The sequence below is a fragment of the Dermacentor variabilis genome, chromosome 1, assembly GCF_050947875.1.
Source record: "Dermacentor variabilis isolate Ectoservices chromosome 1, ASM5094787v1, whole genome shotgun sequence".
NCBI classification, from domain to species: domain Eukaryota; kingdom Metazoa; phylum Arthropoda; class Arachnida; order Ixodida; family Ixodidae; genus Dermacentor; species Dermacentor variabilis.
Window position 1 is genome coordinate 238380832 of NC_134568.1, and position 20191 is coordinate 238401022.

Here is a 20191-nt window from a genome sequence, read left to right on the forward strand (position 1 = left end):
TATGGTTTCTTGTGAAACTAAAGGGCCATATGTGCATTTTACCTGCTTTTAGAGATTCACACAGGAGGGTTGGGTGGCTTTAGCTTTGGGTTATAGTGGTTGTGTCGATGCACTGCACAGGCATGTAGAGAAAAAACAGTGTCACTTACTGCAAAGACAAGTGCTTCTGTATATGCCGTTGCGTGGGTGCCTTGCTCTGGTGGGTTCCTTTTAATGATGGGCTTCACTGTACATATAAAATTAATGCTGGCTTTGTGCAACTTTTTTGCGCCAACCGTGACTAAATGTTTACATGTCGACCCACTGGTTTCCACAATGCTAAAAGGTCACTTGTACATTATGATTCTGTTGTGATTGCCAGTGACTGCACGAATGTGGTCATCTTTCTCATACTAGTTGGCTAAAAAAAAGTGAAGTCATTTGGTTTGAGATAGTTTTCTGAATGCTCAAGCTCTTCTCTGCCTTGTATTTTCAGAATGTGCAGCACCATTGTAAAATTCAATGGGCACCTTACCCCAAGTGACCCTCTTCATCACCCTGTTCTTATTATTGGACAACCCAAAAACCTTTCCAAAATCACATTTGATGATGTCAAGTGCAAGCTTGAGCCCCGTGTTGGAGAGGAGGTATGTTTTTACACTTGTTCCTATTTAAAATTCTGATTATCATGCCATCCTGAAACAAATTGCAATGAAATTTACTTTAGCTAAATTGGTAATGAATGAGTGGCATGTAATACTGAAGCAACCTTGGTAAAGCTGTAAGGCTCGTGACTGTCTAAATTTCTTATGAACAGCCTTTTAATAGTGCCTTAGCAGATAGCATATGCAACCTGGTGGTTAGCGACTATGACATAAGTCCCAGAACATCGCCTCCAAGATTTTCCAGCACACCACAGGCAGCTGCAGGTGGTGCCTTATCTCTGAGGTCACGCCAAGGAGCCCCGCAATCAGTCATGCATCACTTCTGGCGAGCAATTATGGTCGCATTTTTTTTCCAGTTTTAGTATCATAAATGCCTACTTTTGTGAGCCTTTCATGATGCATCCACTCTTCTTCAGATGTAAAATATTGCACGGAGGCTGTTCTGTATTTACTCTATCTGAATCTAGGCTCAGTCAGTGGCCCAAAATTTCATTGCTTTTGACCTTTAACCTATTACTTTGAGAGTTCTTGTTAACCTTTGACTTTCATAATGAGTTCGTTTCCTCTAATCTCAGCAAAAATGTGTCTCTTATGTATGTCATCAATGAAGCAGTATGGGCAGTTTCGATGCTAAATTATGGTAAACAGCCTGAGGTGTCATACACCACATGCTTTGCCATATCATAAGAAGCCAACAAACAAAGACACCAAGAACAACATAGGGGAAATTACTTGTACTTACTCAATGAATTAAAAAAATTATAATCAATGTAAATAAAAGTAGATGAAAAAACAACTGGCCGTAGGTGGGATACGAACCCACGTCTTTGCATTATCTGTGCAATGCTCTTACCAGTTGAGCTACCGCGGCGCTGCCAAGGTTTGCGAGTGGTGGTACTGGCTAACAAACCCAGGGTTAGTTCTAATAGTAAAACATAAATACTCAAGAAAGTGGATGGGAAAACGGTGCCACAGTAGCTCATTTGGTAAGAGCATCACACGCGTCTTTGCAAGGTGTCTTTGCAGTGAAATTTATATATTGCTTCTCGTGACCATTTCTCACAGCTGTGTGTTCTCAGCTATACTTCAAGATCTTTTGGACAATAGATGTCGTGATGATTACCTGGTGGGTAATTAGTTAAATAAAAATACATCCCGCACACAGCGGTGCATTTCCTGGAGAGAAGACATTCTAATTGATAGATTTGCGACTGTTCTATTGCATGTCTTAGCTCAGTGTATCCACCTTTGCCTGGCCCATGACTACACCTTAAATATAGCTTTGAACATGCCTTAACAACAAACATCAGCTCCTAATCCTGCAGATGATGTTAAGCTCTTCATCTGCCATAGCTAGGACACACATGCCTGAACATGAATGGTGTGATGAATGTGCAGTGTGCAATTCCAAAGTCTGCTCTTTCTGCTCACTCGGCTGTGCATTTTAGTGCTGCATTCATCATCATAGTTCTGAAAATTTCAGTGCTGATTCTCTTATCATTGGACAAAATGAAGTGCATGGAGTCATGCGCTACAAGATTAATAGTTCTGAGAAATGTCAGACAAATCCTATTTAGTGTGACTGCTTGGCAGTAATTTAGAGAAAGCAGCGAACGCGCATCCTGTGCATGTGCATGCTTCTTCATAGCAGTGTTGCACTATGGTTGTTAACCTACCTGTTTCATTATGTTAGCAATTGCTGGTCCAACCTTGTTTTTGCTTTACCTTATCTTTCCCACATCCAGAAATGTTTGTGTAAGCAGTAATATGTAGGGATAGTGTGAAGCAGCTTACCAGTTATATTCGAGTACTTATTTCTCTGCCGCACGATGTCTGCACAGGAAATTAAGTAAATATACCGAGCTCATGGGCCATACTGTACATATCACTCAAAATCGCACTGGCCATGGTTAGGCAATTTTTCATTCCAAAATTGTGCTGTCAGCTAGGCTTACCCAAAAGCACACCAGAGGTTAAATCTTAGCAGCTGCTTTACCCACTGGATGGCCAATATTCTCTTGCAGTTCATTTTCATTTTTTTGCTTACATTGTGCCGGCAATTATGCAGGACACTCATTTAAAAATAGCAATTGCTTGTTTCCCACCTATTTTAGATGTTCAAAGCAGCTGTGGGCTCATTGCACCCTTCACCCACCGACAACTGCTTCTTATACTTGAATCTAGCCATTGTGGCAGCTCTGCCAACCAAGTGCTCACGTCACAATACGCCGTCACATGCTCACTCGCTTACCAAACTGGTGAAGAGCCTTACAGCAGGAGTGGACGAGTATGTCGTGGTAAGTTTTGATTGGTATCGCTGCAACAGATTCTGAAGTGGGCGCTCAACAGTTTGCACAGCCATGTGCAGCTGCATATTCCTCAGAGTGCGATTATTCTCTAAGCACTTAATGTACTCGTGTAGCACTTTGCATGGAATTACAGCGCATTAAGAAACTAACCATGGTAGACCATTGAGTGCACTTACTGTCATGGCGACCTGTCATGGTAGCCGTGTGGCTATGGCATTGCGCTGCTGAGTCTGAAATTGTGGGTTTGATCCCGACTGCAGTGGCTGTATTCTGATGAGGCGGAATGCAAGAACGCTCAATTATCATGCATTGGGTGCACATTAAAGAACCCTAGGTAGTCAAAATTAATCCGGAGCTTCCCACTATGGTGTGTCTCACGATCAGACCATGGCTTTCGCACGTAAAACCTCAGAACTTAATATAATTACTGTCATGGTGGTATCATCAGTGTAAATTGAAATGTGTACAGAAAAAAAAATTAAAGTGAAAATACCTTTGATGTGTAACTAATTGGGAGAGCAACATTCAATTGCTGTAAGAGAAAAAATAGTGCAAGATACGGGACATGAAAAAGTCTTTCTTGTCCCGTTTATTCCTCTGTTTTCCTTCTTAACACCGTTTACCAACTAGTTCAATGGCAAACTCTCCTGAAGTTCAATTGCCGTATAGTGAGCTTCTGAATGTATCAACCCAAAATCTATGTGACAGAATAGGAATAAAAGCCATGGACATTAACGGAAATCAAACTGAAAATGTGCTGTTGTTCTTGACTTGTTTGAACTGCAAAACTGACATTTTGTAAGGCTTTGTTGAATGCTGAAGAGTATTTATTTATTTATGTATTTATATATTTATTTATTAAAATACCTTCCAGGCCCAAAGGCATTACATAAAGGAGTGGTATACATAAACAACAAAGATATACATATGCAGCAATAAGGTTGTATACTTGTATAAAGTTGTTTAAAAAAAGTTTGTACACAGGTATATTTTGTTGCATCACTTTAAATTCGTGTGTGTGATGGCATGGTTTTCTGCAGGTTGTTTGCCAGAAGTAGGGAATGCTGGCAAAGTTGGTGTATTTATATATTCAGTCTCGAGGCGCAGAGAGACGTCATTTCATGCACTGAAGCACACAAGTGTCATCTGGTGTCATCTTGAAAATTTGTTCCAAGTGGATCCGCCATGCGAATTCCACAGCTATAATTTGTGAATTGCAATATGGGCCATAGTGTAATTAGTTAAAAACATAATTAGGTAATTTTTATTAATTAATCGATTCTGCTTCTATATTTTTTCGGCAAGTATTGTCCGCGGCTTCGAGTACACCAGCTCATGAACTAGAATTGTGATATCTGCCACAGGCAACTTTTAAAAATTTTTGAGTGTTCGCTGAAACACATATCAATATTATCTTATTAACACAAATATTATATATATATATATATATATATATATATATATATATATATATATATATATATATAATATTTGTCATTGCCACAGACGGTATGGTCCCAAATGAAAAAAAAGAATTACTTTGCTTCTAAATCTGTTCTGCAAAGTGAAATTTGCACCAAAGTTTTTTACTCATTTTTCCACTGCTAAGTGCTGAGGAAGGTCACAAATTGTATGGAATTTCATACATCGCAGAATGGTGCACAGAGCTTTGCCACAGGGCTTGCACCAGATCCTAGTTTCCTTTCAAAACATTCTGCTGAAAGGTGCCCAGAGAGCACGATTTCAAAAACGCAAGCTTTGAGCACTGACATAAGGCTGCAATCTCTGTAATAAAAAAGCTTAATGGATTTGCTGTGTTCATCCAGATCGCTTTGAAAACAGGAATATTGGCATGGATGAGCTGAGCTCATCCAAAGGAAAGTTTGCCAATATTGCATTAATGAGCTGCGCTTGTCCAAAAGCTTAAGGGATTAAAAAGAAACTGTCATATCTAGGCCCCTGCTGCTCTTGCACGTGGGCTACGGGGCAGGGTAGACATTAACGGTAAAAATTTTTCCCCAATAATGTTACCTATTAGCACAAATGTGCTAATTAATGTTTCAATTGCTTATCTTAGGGCACATGTGGTGCTTGAAAAATTTGAAGCCAAGGACTAGTGAAGTTGTGTCTGCTTAGCAGAAGTCCTAAGACTATACAAAGCCTCAATTCTGATCCAAGGCTATGTGCTTGAATACCTCACGCAGTCTGTGTGCATGATGAACTTTACCTGCCGTAGTTTCTCAGTGGCCGTGGTGTTGGGCTGCTGAGCACGAGGTCGCGGGATCGAATCCCGGTCACGGCGGCCGCATTTCAGTGGGGGTGAAATGTGAAAACACCTGTGTACTTAGATTTTGGCGCACATTAAAGAACCCCAGGTGGTCAAAATTTCTGGAGCCCTCCACTATGGCATGCCTCATAATCAGAAAGTTTTGGCACGTGAAACCCCATAATTTAATTTTGTTTTTATCAATGAACTTTACGTCGAAGAATACATATAAGCGCTGTTTAGTAACTACCTAGATTCTTAGAGAGTGGCCAGATGCTCTATTAGGTGTGTTGTCAAGAGAGAGAAGAAAATGAAGAAACGGGGAGGTTTGCCCGATGGGAGTACCCAGTTTGCTATTCTGCACAAGGGGGATGGGGGAAGGGTGGGAGTGGGAGGGAGCATAAAAGATAGACTAGTATGGAGGGCAGCCTTATTGAATGTCCTTAATGTTTGCTAATTTCACTGCTCTGAAAATTTTCATCTCAATCTTTTACTTGCAGGTAGTATGTGAGTGGCAAGATGTGTTTGCTAGTGCTTGTGCTGTTGCCAGAGCATTTCCAGTGTACACCCGAAAGTCCAGTGGTACTCCAGGGTCTCACAGTGTTACAGTGGAGTTCCTGCTTGTGGATGGAGCAGGCGGAGGTCGCCACTTGGGTGAACCTGAATTGCGCTGTCTCACTGCAGCTGCAGAAGGCATTCAGTTGACAGCAAAGATTGTTGACACTCCTTGCCATGACATGAACACAGAGGCCTTTATCAAGGTATGACCATTGTGGTAAGCTTTTGCTATAAGTACTGTGTGCAAAACTATAAAACTAGTACAAAACAGTTGCAATATGCATGAACTTTGCATGATTGAAATTTGTGCAGACTTTATATGAAATTTGGTGCATGTCAAATTTTTTAAGAGAGGCTAGTGGGTAAAGGAAACAACCAACTGAGCATGGTTTCTCTAACCCCCATGTGTGGAGGCAGGAGAATGAACGCTGCATTGATTTCGCTCATGTTGCTGAAACTGGTCATGCCATCTGACAAGTGCTACCAGCTAGTGAGTGGCTGTAAACAAGGCACATTGGAGAGAACCAGAAAGTGTGCTTGGACTTTTAAGGGAAAGCTCAAAAGGCAAACTGTAGACAGCTTGATCTTGCATCTTTGGATGGCTCTACAGTTTCAGAACAGTGAATGGTTTCAGGTACTAAGAATGAATATACTTGATTCAAATCAGTTTCGTTATGTATGATTGTCCGACAGAGTTCTTGTGATGCACATTATATGCCGATTTAGCAAGATCCGGGAAAACTGACAAATGGCGTGGCGGTGGGATGGTTGAACTGGCAGCTGGCACCGTGTGGGAAAAACTGGCCAGGTGGCAATCCTAGTGATGATGCACATTTTTGTAGAAACAGCGAAGTGATACTTCATTAACTTGTATGATTATTGCACATTTTATTCCAATAAAATTTTTTGTAAAGTTTGTTTGGCTGTTGCATGGATGGACAAGCTAATATATTTAGCTGTAGTCACAAAGGTCAGCTTGAAAGGAAAAATTGTCACCCACCCAAATGTAGCATGAAGCTACAAAGAAAACCCATGCTAGTTTCTTGGAAAGAAAGCTTCGTAGTTGGGGAAAAATTTGCCCTGGCCAGGAATTCAAACTCTGAACCAATGCCTTACCGAGGGTTCCCACAAAGGTCAGCTTGTTTCCCTTTGCAAAATGAAACTGCTCACAAGGGCTGCCTGAAAGGGCTGCTGCATGCATCCATTAAGATAGCTTGGAAGATGACAGTGGCAAATGTGGAATAAGTTAATGTGGGCCTCTGGTTGTAGGCATCGTGTGTTCCTCATACAGCACCACCCCAAGCCCTTCAGCAAGAGCACAACATACGTTGCAATTTTTGTGCCGCGCCCCGGTCTGGGCCTTTGTGCATATAGCCATGTGGATCATGGTTAATGGGTCACCAAGTCTGTGGATTTCATTGCAGTCTTTGACTCTTGTTTTATCTCGTGCATGTGTTTGCTGAATTGTTTGCTTGTCCAGGCTTTTCATAAAGAGGAATAAGCCTTCAAAAACATGTAGCTTAATTCATCTGCATGAATTAAGGTAGTTTTGTGGATGACTTTGGCCTATTTACTTTATGGTATGCATCGATCAGCACCTCTCCATGAATAGAATTATATGCAATTACTGCTACTAGTATGAGCATCTTGTTCTGAAATGGCAGGTCCTTGTGACAGTCTATTTCAGCTTTGTTAGGTTTCTGTTTATGCTGGCTGTTTTCAGTGTCACTCTGATGTCACTGTTAGCATGTTCTCTAGTTAGGTCGTTGCCCTGTCAGTCCACACAAGCCTCTAACATGCTTGACATCCATGCTTGCGGCTACGTGTCCTTACATGTACATTATTTAATTTGTGCCAAACTCGACTACCAGCCTGAGCTGTACTTGTTCTGACTTTTTGTACCTATGTCACAAAGACAAGCCGTACTCATCCAGGCTCCAGCTGCTTCTGCTTAGCTTGCTGGAAATGAGCTGCGCTTGTCAACTCAGTCCTTGCCATGCATTTGAGTTTTGGCATGTGAACATATTTTTGTATGCTTTCGCTTACTTTTGCTATCATCTGTTCAGATAATTATGTTCAAGCCTTACATGTGTCTTAAGAAGAGTCTATTTTTGATTGAGTATGTCGGGTGACTATAAGAGGTAAACTGCACATGTAATGTAGTACTTTTTCGAGCCAGATGTAATGGCGAGAACTTACTAGAAAAAAAAATTCATCAAATTTTGATGTAATAGTTCCGCGGAAAGCTGCAAGGTGGAGAGAAGTAATTAATAAAGGGAAAATGAGACATCCACCCAATCATAGCAGTTCCTACAAAGGAAACCCATATGGGTTCCTCGAAAGAAAAGCCTCTCAATTGAAGAAAAATTTGTCCTGGTGCAGGTCTCGAACCCGGGACCACTGCCTTTCCATGGCAGCCGCTCTACCATCTGAGCTAACCAGATGGCTAGTAGATGGCAGGGTGAAGTCGAACTTATCAACAACTCGAAGCAAAGGCAAGAATTTGACATAACAGTTCGCCTTTGCCCTGCCATCTGCTAGCCGCCTGGTTTGCTCAGATAGTAGAGCGGCTGCCCCAGAAAAGTGGTGGTCCCATGTTATAGTCCCGGACCAGGATGAATTTTTCAACTGCAAAGCTTTTCGTTCGAGGAACCTGTACGGGTTTCCTTTGTAGCAGTTGCTACGAAAGGGTGGATTTCTCATTTTCCTTTCATTAATTGGCAAATTTTGAAAATGTTTTTATGGAAGAACTTAGGATGTGAAAAGTTAAAGGGCCCCTCGCCAGGCTCCATTTAATATGTTGGTTGTGGTGGTTCCTGGAAGCTGTAAACCACTGTCCAGCGAGCATTCTAAGACGAGATTTTTTAAAAAGGGTTTGGCAACAACGAAGATAGAAGCAAATAAATGGCTTCAAGCTATGCTCCCTGCAGCAGAGGCTGCCTCACATTACCTTGACCTGCCCACACGTGACATTCCTTTTTTGCCTTCTTTAATATTGAAGCCCAGGACACATGCAATGGTAGCGTCACAATCCCAACATTCCCTTTCTTTTTTTTCATTCCCCTTCTTTTGCTTTACATTGCATTTCTGGAGATGGTTTTGTGTTCTCGAGATGGTTTTGTGTTCACTGTTTCACAGAGGGTTGTTCATGTTGCTGCTCGCTATTTGTGTGTTACAGGCAGTACACACATGAAGCAGAGATGGCAACCTCTGAAGTTGTCTCTTCTGGTATAAAGATTGGCTCCTTTAAGAAGGGCATGTGGGCTTTCGTTTGAACTTTCAGCTGTTTTTGCAGCATACATATTTTGTGACAAGATTGCCACTGCATTACTCATGCAGTGTTCTAGTCGGCTTGCAATGCCCAAATCTGATGATGGGCCCTTTAAACTCTGGGTGCCTTCAAGATTTAAATTGAATGTGCTACTTTGTTTTACAGCTCTTAACTTGTTGACCCTTTACATTTAATTCAGTTTTTTCAGTCACGCTTGTCACATAAGCCATATAGAACTGGAATGTATTTGTTTGAACAGAAGTCGATAAAGCTCAGCGCGCTACCAGCATTTCAGTAAGGGGACTTGCCTTTACCAAGATTGAGACCTATTTTAATTGCATTGTCCACTATGATAGATGAGAACATTGGGGACCTTGGGCTGGGTTGCTGTGAAGTCTTCTGAATGACTTTCTTTTTGCATCGTTCCCCTTTTGTTTTCTTACTTCCAGGAGGTGGAAATTGTTGGAAGTGCTCTAGGCCTCAAGCCCACTGTAATCAAGGGAGAGGAACTTAATACCAAAGGTTTTGGAGGTGTGTGTTTTGATTGTTTAAATTATGCTATTTCTTCTACAGCACTTAAACAAATGTACACTTTAGAAAGGCCATTTGAATATTGAAGTGTAGGTATGACCATGTACTCCGTTAGTTACATTTTAGAATTTAGCTTGAAGAAAATGTGGAAATTTATCTGCATTAGTTTTAATGTAAAGTACATATAGTGGCTTCCTGCATTCCAGTTATTTTCCATTCTTGTAGTGCTCCGTTTAATAGTTTGTCATTTAAGCCTGCATATTACCATGTATTTAAGGAACATTAAAGTCCTGCCGCTTAGACTATATGGGTCATATCAGGCTACACTTGAGTCCCGCTACAACGAAATTGATGGGGTGCGCGAAAAATTTTGTTGTCGCGGAAATTCGTTGTCGTGATATTATCAAGTATGTAGGCGACACATGACTCGCTGACGCAAAAAGCAAGCTTCAATTAAAAAGATTGGTCAGCTTAGCTTGTTTGCACTTCTTGCCAAGTGATAGCACAACTCGACTCTTGCATGCCGCCAGCAGAGCCATTGCCTCATCGTCGCCTTAGGACCCAATACAATGCCTGATTGTATCGAATGTTTCCATGACCTGCGATGAACCCGCCGTGGTTGCTCAGTGGCTGTGGTGTTGGGCTGCTGAGCACGAGGTCGCGGGATCGAATCCCGGCCACGGCGGCCGCATTTCGATGGGGGTGAAATGCCAAAACGCCCGTGTACTTAGATTTAGGTGCACATTAAAAAACCCCAGGTGGTCTAAATTTCCGTAGTCCTCCACTACGGTGTGCCTCATAATCAGAAAGTGGTTTTGGCACGTAAAACTCCATAATTTTTATGACCTGCGATGTAGTCGGTGGTCCGGGCTCACATTGTGAGCTGTTTCATCTTCATCTGCCGAAACAGTCTTCCCAGACACTCTTCAGGAATTCTTGGTTTGTCAATTCTTCGTGCACCACCATGCACGAGTTGGCTTGGATGTATTCGTTGGGATGTACATCGGCGGGCACATCTCCACTTTCCTGCAGGGCTGCCCACGCGGCTGCAACTTCATCAGACGGCGACCCGTCTCCATCACTACCTTCGTTCTCAGAGTCCGAAGTCTCGGCAGCCTGCGCAGTGAACCCAGCATGGTGGAATAAAGAGGTCCACTTTTGTTTTGTGGCCCAGCTGCGTGTTCAGAAGCAGCCTTCGAATAAGGCACTTGCAGTAGGCCTGCTTGATGTTCTGGATGACCCCTTGGTCGAGAGGTTGAATGATAGAGGTGCAGTTCGGTGGGGAAAAACTGCATGTTTTCCAGCTTGGCATCCTCTATAACGTAGGTGGAACATTGCCTAAATGTAGACAAACCTTTCAGCCTTACCTGCCCATGTCCCGGTCGAAGGCTTCCGCCCACGCTCTGAAAATAGCCCAGGTCATCCACGCCCGAGTGTTAGCCACATACTTTACGGAAAGGCTCTGATTTCCATTGAAGCAGCGTGGTTTTGCACTTTTTCTGATGACCAAAAGTGGCTGCTTGTCAGAACCGTCCATATCAGTGCACAGGAGCACGATTATTCTCTTCTTGCTGTGCTTGCTTCCATGGCAGCGCAGCTTCTTAAAATCCAGGGTCCTAGTGGGCAGCATCTTGTAGAAGAGCCTGGTCTCATTGGCATTATAAATATCCGATGGTGTGTAGTCTTTCAGTATGCCTGCGAGGCTGGCTGACATCCACGAAGTGGCGCAGTCACTATCCGCCGAAGCAGCTTCACTGCACAAAACTTTGCCAGTGATGCTGTGGCTTGACTTGAACATGTTCAGCCAACCTACGCTGGCCTTAAAGTCATCTATTCCTAGCATGCAGGCGTAATCCAGCGCTTTTTGCTGCACAATATCCCCGCTAAGGGCGATTTTCTTGGCCTACATCTCCACGAACCAGGTGTAACCTGCCTTGTTCAAGGCCTCGTGCGCCAGCTGAGTCACTTTCTTGTGCTTCAATGATGTCCCTGAAGCTAGCGCTTTGGCTATAGCATCCTTGTTCTTCAATATTGTCAAAAGAGAGCTCGCTGGAATTCCAAATTCTTCAGTGATGACTGATTCTTTTCTTTCCAGCTTCAGCCTGGGCGATAACTCGAGCCTTCGAGCGATAAAAACTTGCATTTCTTTGCGAGCTGCGATGTGCTTCAGCTGATGATCCAACAGCTTCGAGAGACAATGACCAAATGGCGTGCAATCGTTTGTTGTCAAGCGTGCATTGCCTGAATGCCTCGTCACACCCTACTGTGATTTGACCTCGCAACCACTATTTCGTACAGTAATTGGTGTTGTACACCGGAGACATTTTCATGAAACTTTGAAGAAAATAAATAATTAGAAATAATGTAAAAGTAAGATTATTGCATGTATGTTATTTGTACATGTACCATTTTCCTAACCAATATGACCCAAACATTTCCTCGGAGCTCGGATGCTGTTTCATAAGAGCATGTTGCATTGGTATTACCAACGTGGCATGGCAGCTTTCTGTTTTTTTTTACGTTACGTCATGGCCTGAGCAGCTCCAGCTTGTGTGGTTTTTTTTTATGCTATCAAGGTCGATGCTTTGTCAAGGCAAGAAAAATGTTTTAGGGATTTCGATAAGCTACAGTTTAAATAATTTTGGTCACGTCTGCTCCATAAAAACTTTGTTAAAATGAAAATGTGTCCGCAAAGTAGTTCATTTTAGAGGGAATTTCAATGCATTATGTTCTATGAGACATTGATGGGGAATGAAAAAATCTTCATTGTGGCGAAAATTTTGTTGAAGTGGACTTCGTTGTCCTGGGATTCGACTGTAGATGATACCGCCACAAGTTTGAGTAAAAAAATTTCTACATGTTAGTGGCTGCGTGAAAGTGGATTTTCCAGTTTACCATATTTACTCGAATCTAGGCCGGCCTCGATTCTAAGCCGACCCCCAGATGTTTGAAGCCAGAAAAAATTTTAAAAACTTACCTCGAATGTAGGCCGAACAAAAAAGTGAGGACAGCGTTAACAAAATGAAAACAGCATTTATTTAATATGAACATGCCGAGCTCACTTTATGTTATCATCGTTGCTAGCCTCGTCGCTATATCCCAGACCACGCGCACGCTTGCAGATGCACGCCCATGCATGCGCAGACAGTGCGGCACTGCTCGCACTGATCGAAACGCAGCGGCACTGCGGAAACGCAGCGCGATCTTGGGGAACATCTCCTCTCTGTTATCGCGCGCTTATCTTCTTTATCGCCATCATCTCCTTGTTGCATTACACGCAAAAAGCGTCTCCTGTTGCCCCCTCCAATGACGGATGTTTTTCTCATCAATGCTGAAGTCCTGCCTGTCTTGAACATTTGACGATGCCTCCGTGGCTAGCACAACTTTTCGTTTGAAAGCAGCATCGCTTGTTTGGTACCATCAGGATAATACCGCGCTATGGGCTACGCTGCACGTCGATACGACACAGGTCCAAATAGCGACGTTGCTAGTTTGTTAAAACTAGCAACGTCTAGAAATCTAGTTTGTTAAAACTATAATGACAAAAATGTTCTATCAGAATAGAAGATTTCAGTTACTTCTCTCGAAGCTGCGCAAAATTTGGCAAAATATAGAACTTAATATGTTTTCAAACAATTCCTATGGGGGCTATACTATATATGTGAGAGCTGTACTGAATGATGCAAATATTGAATGTATGCAAGTCTAAAAACACACAGGAATGGGTGTTTGGTGGTATGCGGCGCTATCTTCATTGCAACAATGGATTGCCATTTGGCAATAACAAATTACATGATCTCGCCACAAGGACATAAAACAAATTGGCAGCACACATTGTCTCGTTTCATCAACGTGTGGCAATATAATTTCTGGTGAAAGAACAAATTTCAGCTATAGAAATTGATAAGAAACTTCAGCTCGTGTACGGTGACGCATGAATGAGCTCGAGCAGTGTTCGAGTATGGGTCAGGCATTTTAAAGACGATCAGATGAGCATTGAAGATCAGTCTAGGAGTGGTCATCCCTGAAAAGCCACAATTGAAGCCAACATGAGACTGTTGAGGTACTCATCAAAGAAAATGAGTAATAATAAACGAAATAGAAGAATGCTTGAAAATAGAGTTTAGTGAAGTTCAGGAGATAATTGAAAGGTTAAGTTACCAGAAAATAAATGCTGCTTGATACATTAAGACGCTGTAGCATCTCAGTTACTCATTTCACGGAAAGCGACTTGCAAGAAAAAGGGATCATGACAACGCCCTCGCGCAATAGTGGATGGAATTACGGAATGTAAATGAAAGTGCTTTGGCACCCACCTCAAATGGTATTGCCTGTAGTGTCTCGTATCCTTGATGCTCAAATAGGATCGATGATATAGGATGCGACGGTACATTTTGTCATCTTAGGCAGAGTGTGCTGAAATTAGAATGGCAGCAGTGTCTACTTAAAAAGTATATGGGGCTGTTCTATACTGTTTGCAGCGACATCATAGTGCACACGAAGGAACACAGTTATTTGTGTATGAGTATGACCTGAAGAAGGCTGGGTAACATTTGTGGCATGAAGAAGGGTCCTTGTATAGGTTTCCTATGACAATATTTGGGTTAGGAAAACCATTCCACTCTGCAGCCAAGATATCTTGCAGAATAGAAATGAAAGTCTATCTTAACATCCAAAGTAGTTAGTGCTGTGGTATCTTGATAATTCGAACTCGAAGGGGCCCAAATAAATTAAAAGAACTTGTTCTTGAAATATTCGTGCACCATAGCATGATGCACGAACAGTGCGAGTCGTGAAACATTGTGGAACTCAAGCACACAGCGAGCGAGGACCATGAAACTGCCTATGCCGGCCCCAATGCTCGCTTCCCGATAACGGCAGAAAACGTAACTTCAGGGAGTGGGTTAAGGTGGCGCTGGGCCAGCATGGAGGCATGCGTGCGTGGAGACCGTTGAAGGTGAGGGAGGCGAGAGGGAGGCTGAGGGGAGCGTAGTTGCGAGAAAGGGCGGGAGGGCAGTGGATTTGCTTTCCTGCCAGCTTGCTAAATGGCGCTGATTACCTCTGCCACCTAAGACTGCCACCGAAGCAGTGAAGTTGCCGAGGCCGAACTGGGCCTCCGCCGGTGCTTCCCTCTGCATGCTCGCATGCTTTTTCCTTCGTCTGCTGAGAGATAGGTGCTGCGTTTATTCTTCGTCCTGCATTCTTAACATGAGTCATGTCTTATCAAGGTGACGAATTCATCAGTGATCATAATCATGTTGGTGTCCTCCCTTCTGTCATGGTGGTGCCATGTTCAAAGGACAAGGAGAATGAGATACTGGCTGTCTCCTTTGCATCCTTGTATTCAGGGTCTGACTTGTCGTTCAGAATCTGATATGGTGCACTGTCTCCAACAACCTTTCCATTGGGACGATCTCGGTTTAGACTCGCCATTGTAAAAAATTGCTGGCTCTCCTGTACTCGAGAGTAGATGCAAGCATGAAATGGAAACTGGCAAAGCAGATTGGTTGGAGATGATACTAGCCACAATCTTGAAATCTGTGTAGTGCATGTTAGCAACTGCACACCCCACCATACCACACTACACCATGCCATACTGTGCACTGGTTCATATGGATGCTGCCCAGCTAGAAAAAGAAAACTGGCTGAAGGTGGCATGACAGGCAGCGAAAGACCCCAGGAAGACAGAGCGGATTGCCAAGCTAGAAGAAGCAAAATGCCTGAAGGAGGTGCCACGCAGCATGGCGCTGATCTCTCTAGGCGATACGAAACAAAACAGCACAGGCAACCCTGTCTCGGCACCAAAAGATGGCAGTGAAGTGTATGATGTACCTTTTGAACGTCGCTATTGGAAATAACAAATAACATACTACATACTAGAAGTTACAGCTTGAGTGATATTGTGAACAAACATTAGGAAAAACTCTGCAGCAATATTTCTTGTAACTTGTTTGGGCAATAACTAGTGTATGTAATGCGGTCCTGTCCTTAAGGTTGGGGGCCAGAGACCACATTTTCTCAAGTTTTGACTGGTTGCCCAGATGATCTCCTTTTGTTCTCGCAACTAGCCCTGTTCTCATTTGAGCACCCGGATGATGGCTCTGGCTTTTGGCTCAAGGCCACTTGAAGGTCGCTGACAATGGGAGCTAAAAGCATTTCATGCTTAAAAACAAGCGTGAGTGAGAGCAGACGTGAGCAGATGACAGTGTGGAACAAGCAGTCCGGCTGAACCAGATGCAAGTACGAATATAGCGTTTGGGCAGGTCCTCATGACACCAGTTTCTCGCACGAATGTCACTGTAGGGGCCGCTCTCATTGGTCTCCTCCTCGTGTGGCTTGCTTTCCACTACGGCAAGCCATGAGAAATCTGCCCGGGACCAATCCCTCCCGCGGCACGCATTTTACTGCTAGTGTGGCGGGGGCATTACAGTGTGATGCAGAAACAGCTACCTTGCCATTTGAGAGAGGGTGAAATTTCCACCACATATTTTTTTTTGTTCGTGCGCGGCATTGAGGGGTCTCTCCTAAGCTTTTCCTCTGTAGCGGGGTCAGAGCACTGCTGGTCGGAGGCACTGCTGCGTGATTTGGCGGACTCCTGAGAGCATTGTTGGAGTGTGGTATTTTCGAATTAATCATTAGAAATGCTTGCACGTTCGATACACTGGGCATTTTAACCTATTGGAATACACATAACTTTGATAGGACCATAGTTGGTTCGAATAAACAGAAAGTTCGAGTTAAGCGTGTTCGAATTAGCGAGCTTCGACTGTACAGTCGAGCCCACTTATAACAACATTCAAATGTCACAAAAATTCCATTGTTATAACCAGGTTGCATGAAAAAAAAAATCAAAATGGGGGATGGCGTAGCTGTTCAGAAAAAAACTATAATAGAGGGGAGGCCAGTTCTCCTCTCCACCACCTTCCTCCATCCGGCTTCTGATTGTGTTGACTCATTTAACTGTGTAACTCTGCTTCCTGCACGCTCCGATCGCGTGTTGTTAACAAGCCGCGACTGTTGGTGTTCAAGAATGGCACTGCTATAATAGCTACAAAGAAGGGTCACGGGCTGCAAGTGACATACGAGCTCCGCCAAGGCATCGCTTGGTGGCCCCAAAAGGCACCTTTTAAGAAATGTGGGAAGGTTGCCGCAGCAGCATCTCTGCTTGAGAAATTCAGAAGAAGCACTGGGATGTGATCACCACAAGCACCTTGCCACGTACTTCACCCTGGCTTGCATGAGAAAACCGCATGTCCATCAGCCTTGCTTGATTTACACAAAGCTTGCCAACAACCTTCTCCAAGGCATGCAGATGCTCCACGTAGGGAAGCGGAAAGTCTCTCGTGAAAACGAGCCCACGAGTGAATGATTCATCTATGACTTCTGATGGGGACAATGTTGAGACAGCCTGCCGTACTGCATCAGCGCTGCCGTCTTGGCCGTCGCTGTTGCTATTCGATACAAGCACGTTCGCAATGATCGCCTCACCGGTTAAAAGCACTTAGTCTCCAAATCTGTTGCAGTGTGCTTTCTTTTTGCCGGCAACATCATGCGTTGCCGATGATCGGTGGGCGGATCAACAATCTCCCGTTTCAGCGGCGAGCCAAATGAGACTGAGAAACAACGTGGCCAGGAATGACTTCAACGTAACGAACAAAGACAAGCATGAGTGACTTCATCCGTTAGCAGAATTGCGCAGAATGAGGGCCATAGAATAAACAACCAACTGTGAGGGCCCAGCGAGCAGTCTGAGAGCAGCACCACCAGCGTTCTCAACGCAGTTGGTGTGGTGCATTAGTGTTTCGGAGGCTGGCACAGCACAGCTATGGGCGCAGCCCATTCATGTTCGGAGGCGTGGAAGGGCGACAGGAGAGATTCACGCGAGGCTGGCATGCATCCCTCATGGAGAGAAAGTGCGTGGCGGCAGTTGGGGTGGCAGGCGATCGCGCAGCGGCTCGCATTTCACTTTTTCTTTTTTCTTTTCAAGGATTTCGCATTCCATTACCTTTTGGCTTGGGCACCCAGCAGCCAGATTTCGTTATAACCGATAATGTGGCATGGGGACATTGTAGTAAGCGGGTTATTTCCCCATAGAAAACATACAACAGTTGACGGTGAAGCAGCTTTTTATTGTCATAACCAATATATTGTTAAAACCGGTATCATTATAAGTCGATTAGACTGTATTATCATCTGACTATCTGCAAGTTCTTGCTTCTAAAATTATGAGAATTTTCCACTCTGCTGACATATGTAGCACTGGGTAGCTTCACAAGGTCCATGCTTTTTTAGATATGCACTGAATGACTTCTGGCATTTAAAGATTGTTTTCATTAACTTCTCTCAGTTGTAGGAGGCACTGGAAAGCATACAGATCTAGACTTGTATAATGTAACGATCAGGTTGCAATTGTTTTACCACTACATCAGTGGTCTGAGCAGCGCTTCGGCTACGGTATTGCCAGCATGGTCTAATAGTCAGTGGTGGATAAGAAAAGAAGTGGGTGGAAAAGAATCCTTACATCATATACAGGTCCTACTTGCTGCGAATTTTACTCTGGTCACCAACACAGCTTTTCTTCGCTTGAGCAGTTTTTCTTTTGCAGTGAAGCTGTTAGCTTCTAGTTGGAATTTTTCGTGTGTACGTCTGTTAGCAGAAATCTGGGCCAATTGCGGTGGCAGCGCAAAGTCACGAGCAGTAGCTCGTACTACCGTAAGGCAGAGGCTTCAAGTACTCAGCAAAGTGAACAGTGCATACATTCTTTGCAATCGCGCATACAACATACAGAACAGCATACATTTCAATAAAGAACAAGCCCAAAACAAGCATCTGAACCACATAATTGATAAGGCGTTCTTGATAATAATGCGAAGCACGTAGCGCTCCTCGCATATGTTTCCTGGTAAAGATTACTGCTGTGCAAGCTGCTGCGGTGACAGCAGCTTGTGACGGGGGCAGTGATGTCCCTAGCCTTTCGTATATGAAAGAACCAGCCAAGCGACTGGTTTCATTGTTGCAGCACTTCTATATGCGGCGGCGGGCTGTCAAAATTACCATTACTACTATTGCTCTAAATTATTATTATTACCATTACCCTAAAGCAACAAAGCATTGCATACACCCCTCAGCAGTTGTGGTGGTGGTTTTCAACAGCTTCGCTTTACATCCGCTTTCGTAAGGCCAGGATGGCGAGTAAATTTTTTATCTGGGAATCTCATTATATTCAATGTTTTTACTGCTAAATATATATAAATTTTATAGCATATATTTTCAAGATATAGTTTACTTGCAAGTAAATTAACTTCTGCATTTTTTTTAGTTCAACTTTTAGTATTCTTTCAAGAAAAGTCACTTATGTCAGATATGTGACGACACAGATCTCCGTCATTGTTGTCTGATGCACCTGATAATTCGAAGCAAAGTATTTCAGCAATAGAATCAGCTTGCATATTAGCAAAAAACAGCATGAGCAAAATCAGTCGCCTAAGAAAAAAATTCAGCGTGGTACATTTAACCCTTTCGGGGTTGATTTTTTTCGCCATATGCCACCGCCCAGGGTCGATTTCTTTTATTGCAGATTTAAATTCTTCAGAAGGACCTATTTTAAAAAAAATTGACCGTAATTCTTCTAGGGTGACCATAAAGTGACAAAAAATATTTTGCATTGGCATATATGTACTGTTTATTCATGAATAACAACAATAAAAAAAGGAAATAAACTTATAAGACTTAAAACTTAGATGCATTGTTATACACTAATTCAAGGCTTAGAAGATGTGCACACGAGAATATTTTGCAAGTCTCAAATGTTCCTGCTCTTACACTAATATTTACATCCATAGCGTAATCTAACTGCGTAAGTGAGCGCATTAAAAAAAACTGTGTGGTTGTGTGCCCGTCAAAAAAGCAGAACGTATGACAAACTTCCGCTAATCTTCATGTTATTGCCAACCAGAGGCAATTAGTTTTCGCGAGTCTCCAAAAACAAAAATAGGGAAACACATGTGTGGTGGCAACCATTGTATGCGCACCCCTGTGACCAATAAACGAGCAAGTAATGGGCAGTCGCCCTTTGAGCGATTAGTAATGATATAGCCATCAATTTTACGAGTGCAAGAAGCCGAGACCGCCAGCGGAACAAAACCCAAACTAAACGCCACCAGCCTGCACGTGTGCGATTGCGTGAGCGGTAGTATATAGACGCACCAGAGCAAACAAACCATGCAACAAAAACTGAGAGAGGGAGGTGCGAGAAAAAATTCTCTGTATTCCCGTGTTGTGGCAGCACATGCCAGGAAAGAAAAAGTTAGGAAATTGACGTGCTTTTTAAACATACAGATGGTGCCGTAAATATACAGCATCGACCATTTTGGACTTGTTCGTGACACCGTATATTTACGTCATTGATACTAAAAGGGTTATCAGTTTTTGCAGAAAGCTGAAATCTTGCTGTTTGACTAGAAAATTTTTGATGGTTAGAATAAACTTGGGAATTCATTTTCACGCAGCCACAAAACATGTACAGTCTCGTCTGCTCCTGTGTGAAAGCAGATGCGATTCATTGCATCTGTTTTTGTGTAACCCTTAAATGGGGACCTGATTTGTGGTCAAC

The 20191-nt window shown here is 43.1% G+C and overlaps 1 protein-coding gene and 1 non-coding gene across 4 annotated transcripts in view; one reads left to right on the top strand and one right to left on the bottom strand.

Annotated features, from left to right (window-relative positions):
- grsm (probable aminopeptidase NPEPL1 granny smith protein) overlaps positions 1–20191 on the top strand; it is a 49366-nt gene that overhangs the window by 1747 nt on the left and 27428 nt on the right. For all 3 annotated transcript variants that reach the window (XM_075672082.1, XM_075672091.1, XM_075672074.1), the window contains exons 2-5: positions 476–626; positions 2759–2941; positions 5720–5980; positions 9498–9579. In XM_075672082.1, the coding sequence (XP_075528197.1) occupies positions 477–626; positions 2759–2941; positions 5720–5980; positions 9498–9579 (676 nt within the window). In that variant the 5' untranslated portion in view covers position 476. The remainder of the gene's footprint in view (positions 1–475; positions 627–2758; positions 2942–5719; positions 5981–9497; positions 9580–20191) is intronic.
- On the bottom strand, positions 1443–1515 carry TRNAI-GAU (transfer RNA isoleucine (anticodon GAU)). Its single transcript has one exon. It is a non-coding gene; the product is annotated as a tRNA-Ile (tRNA).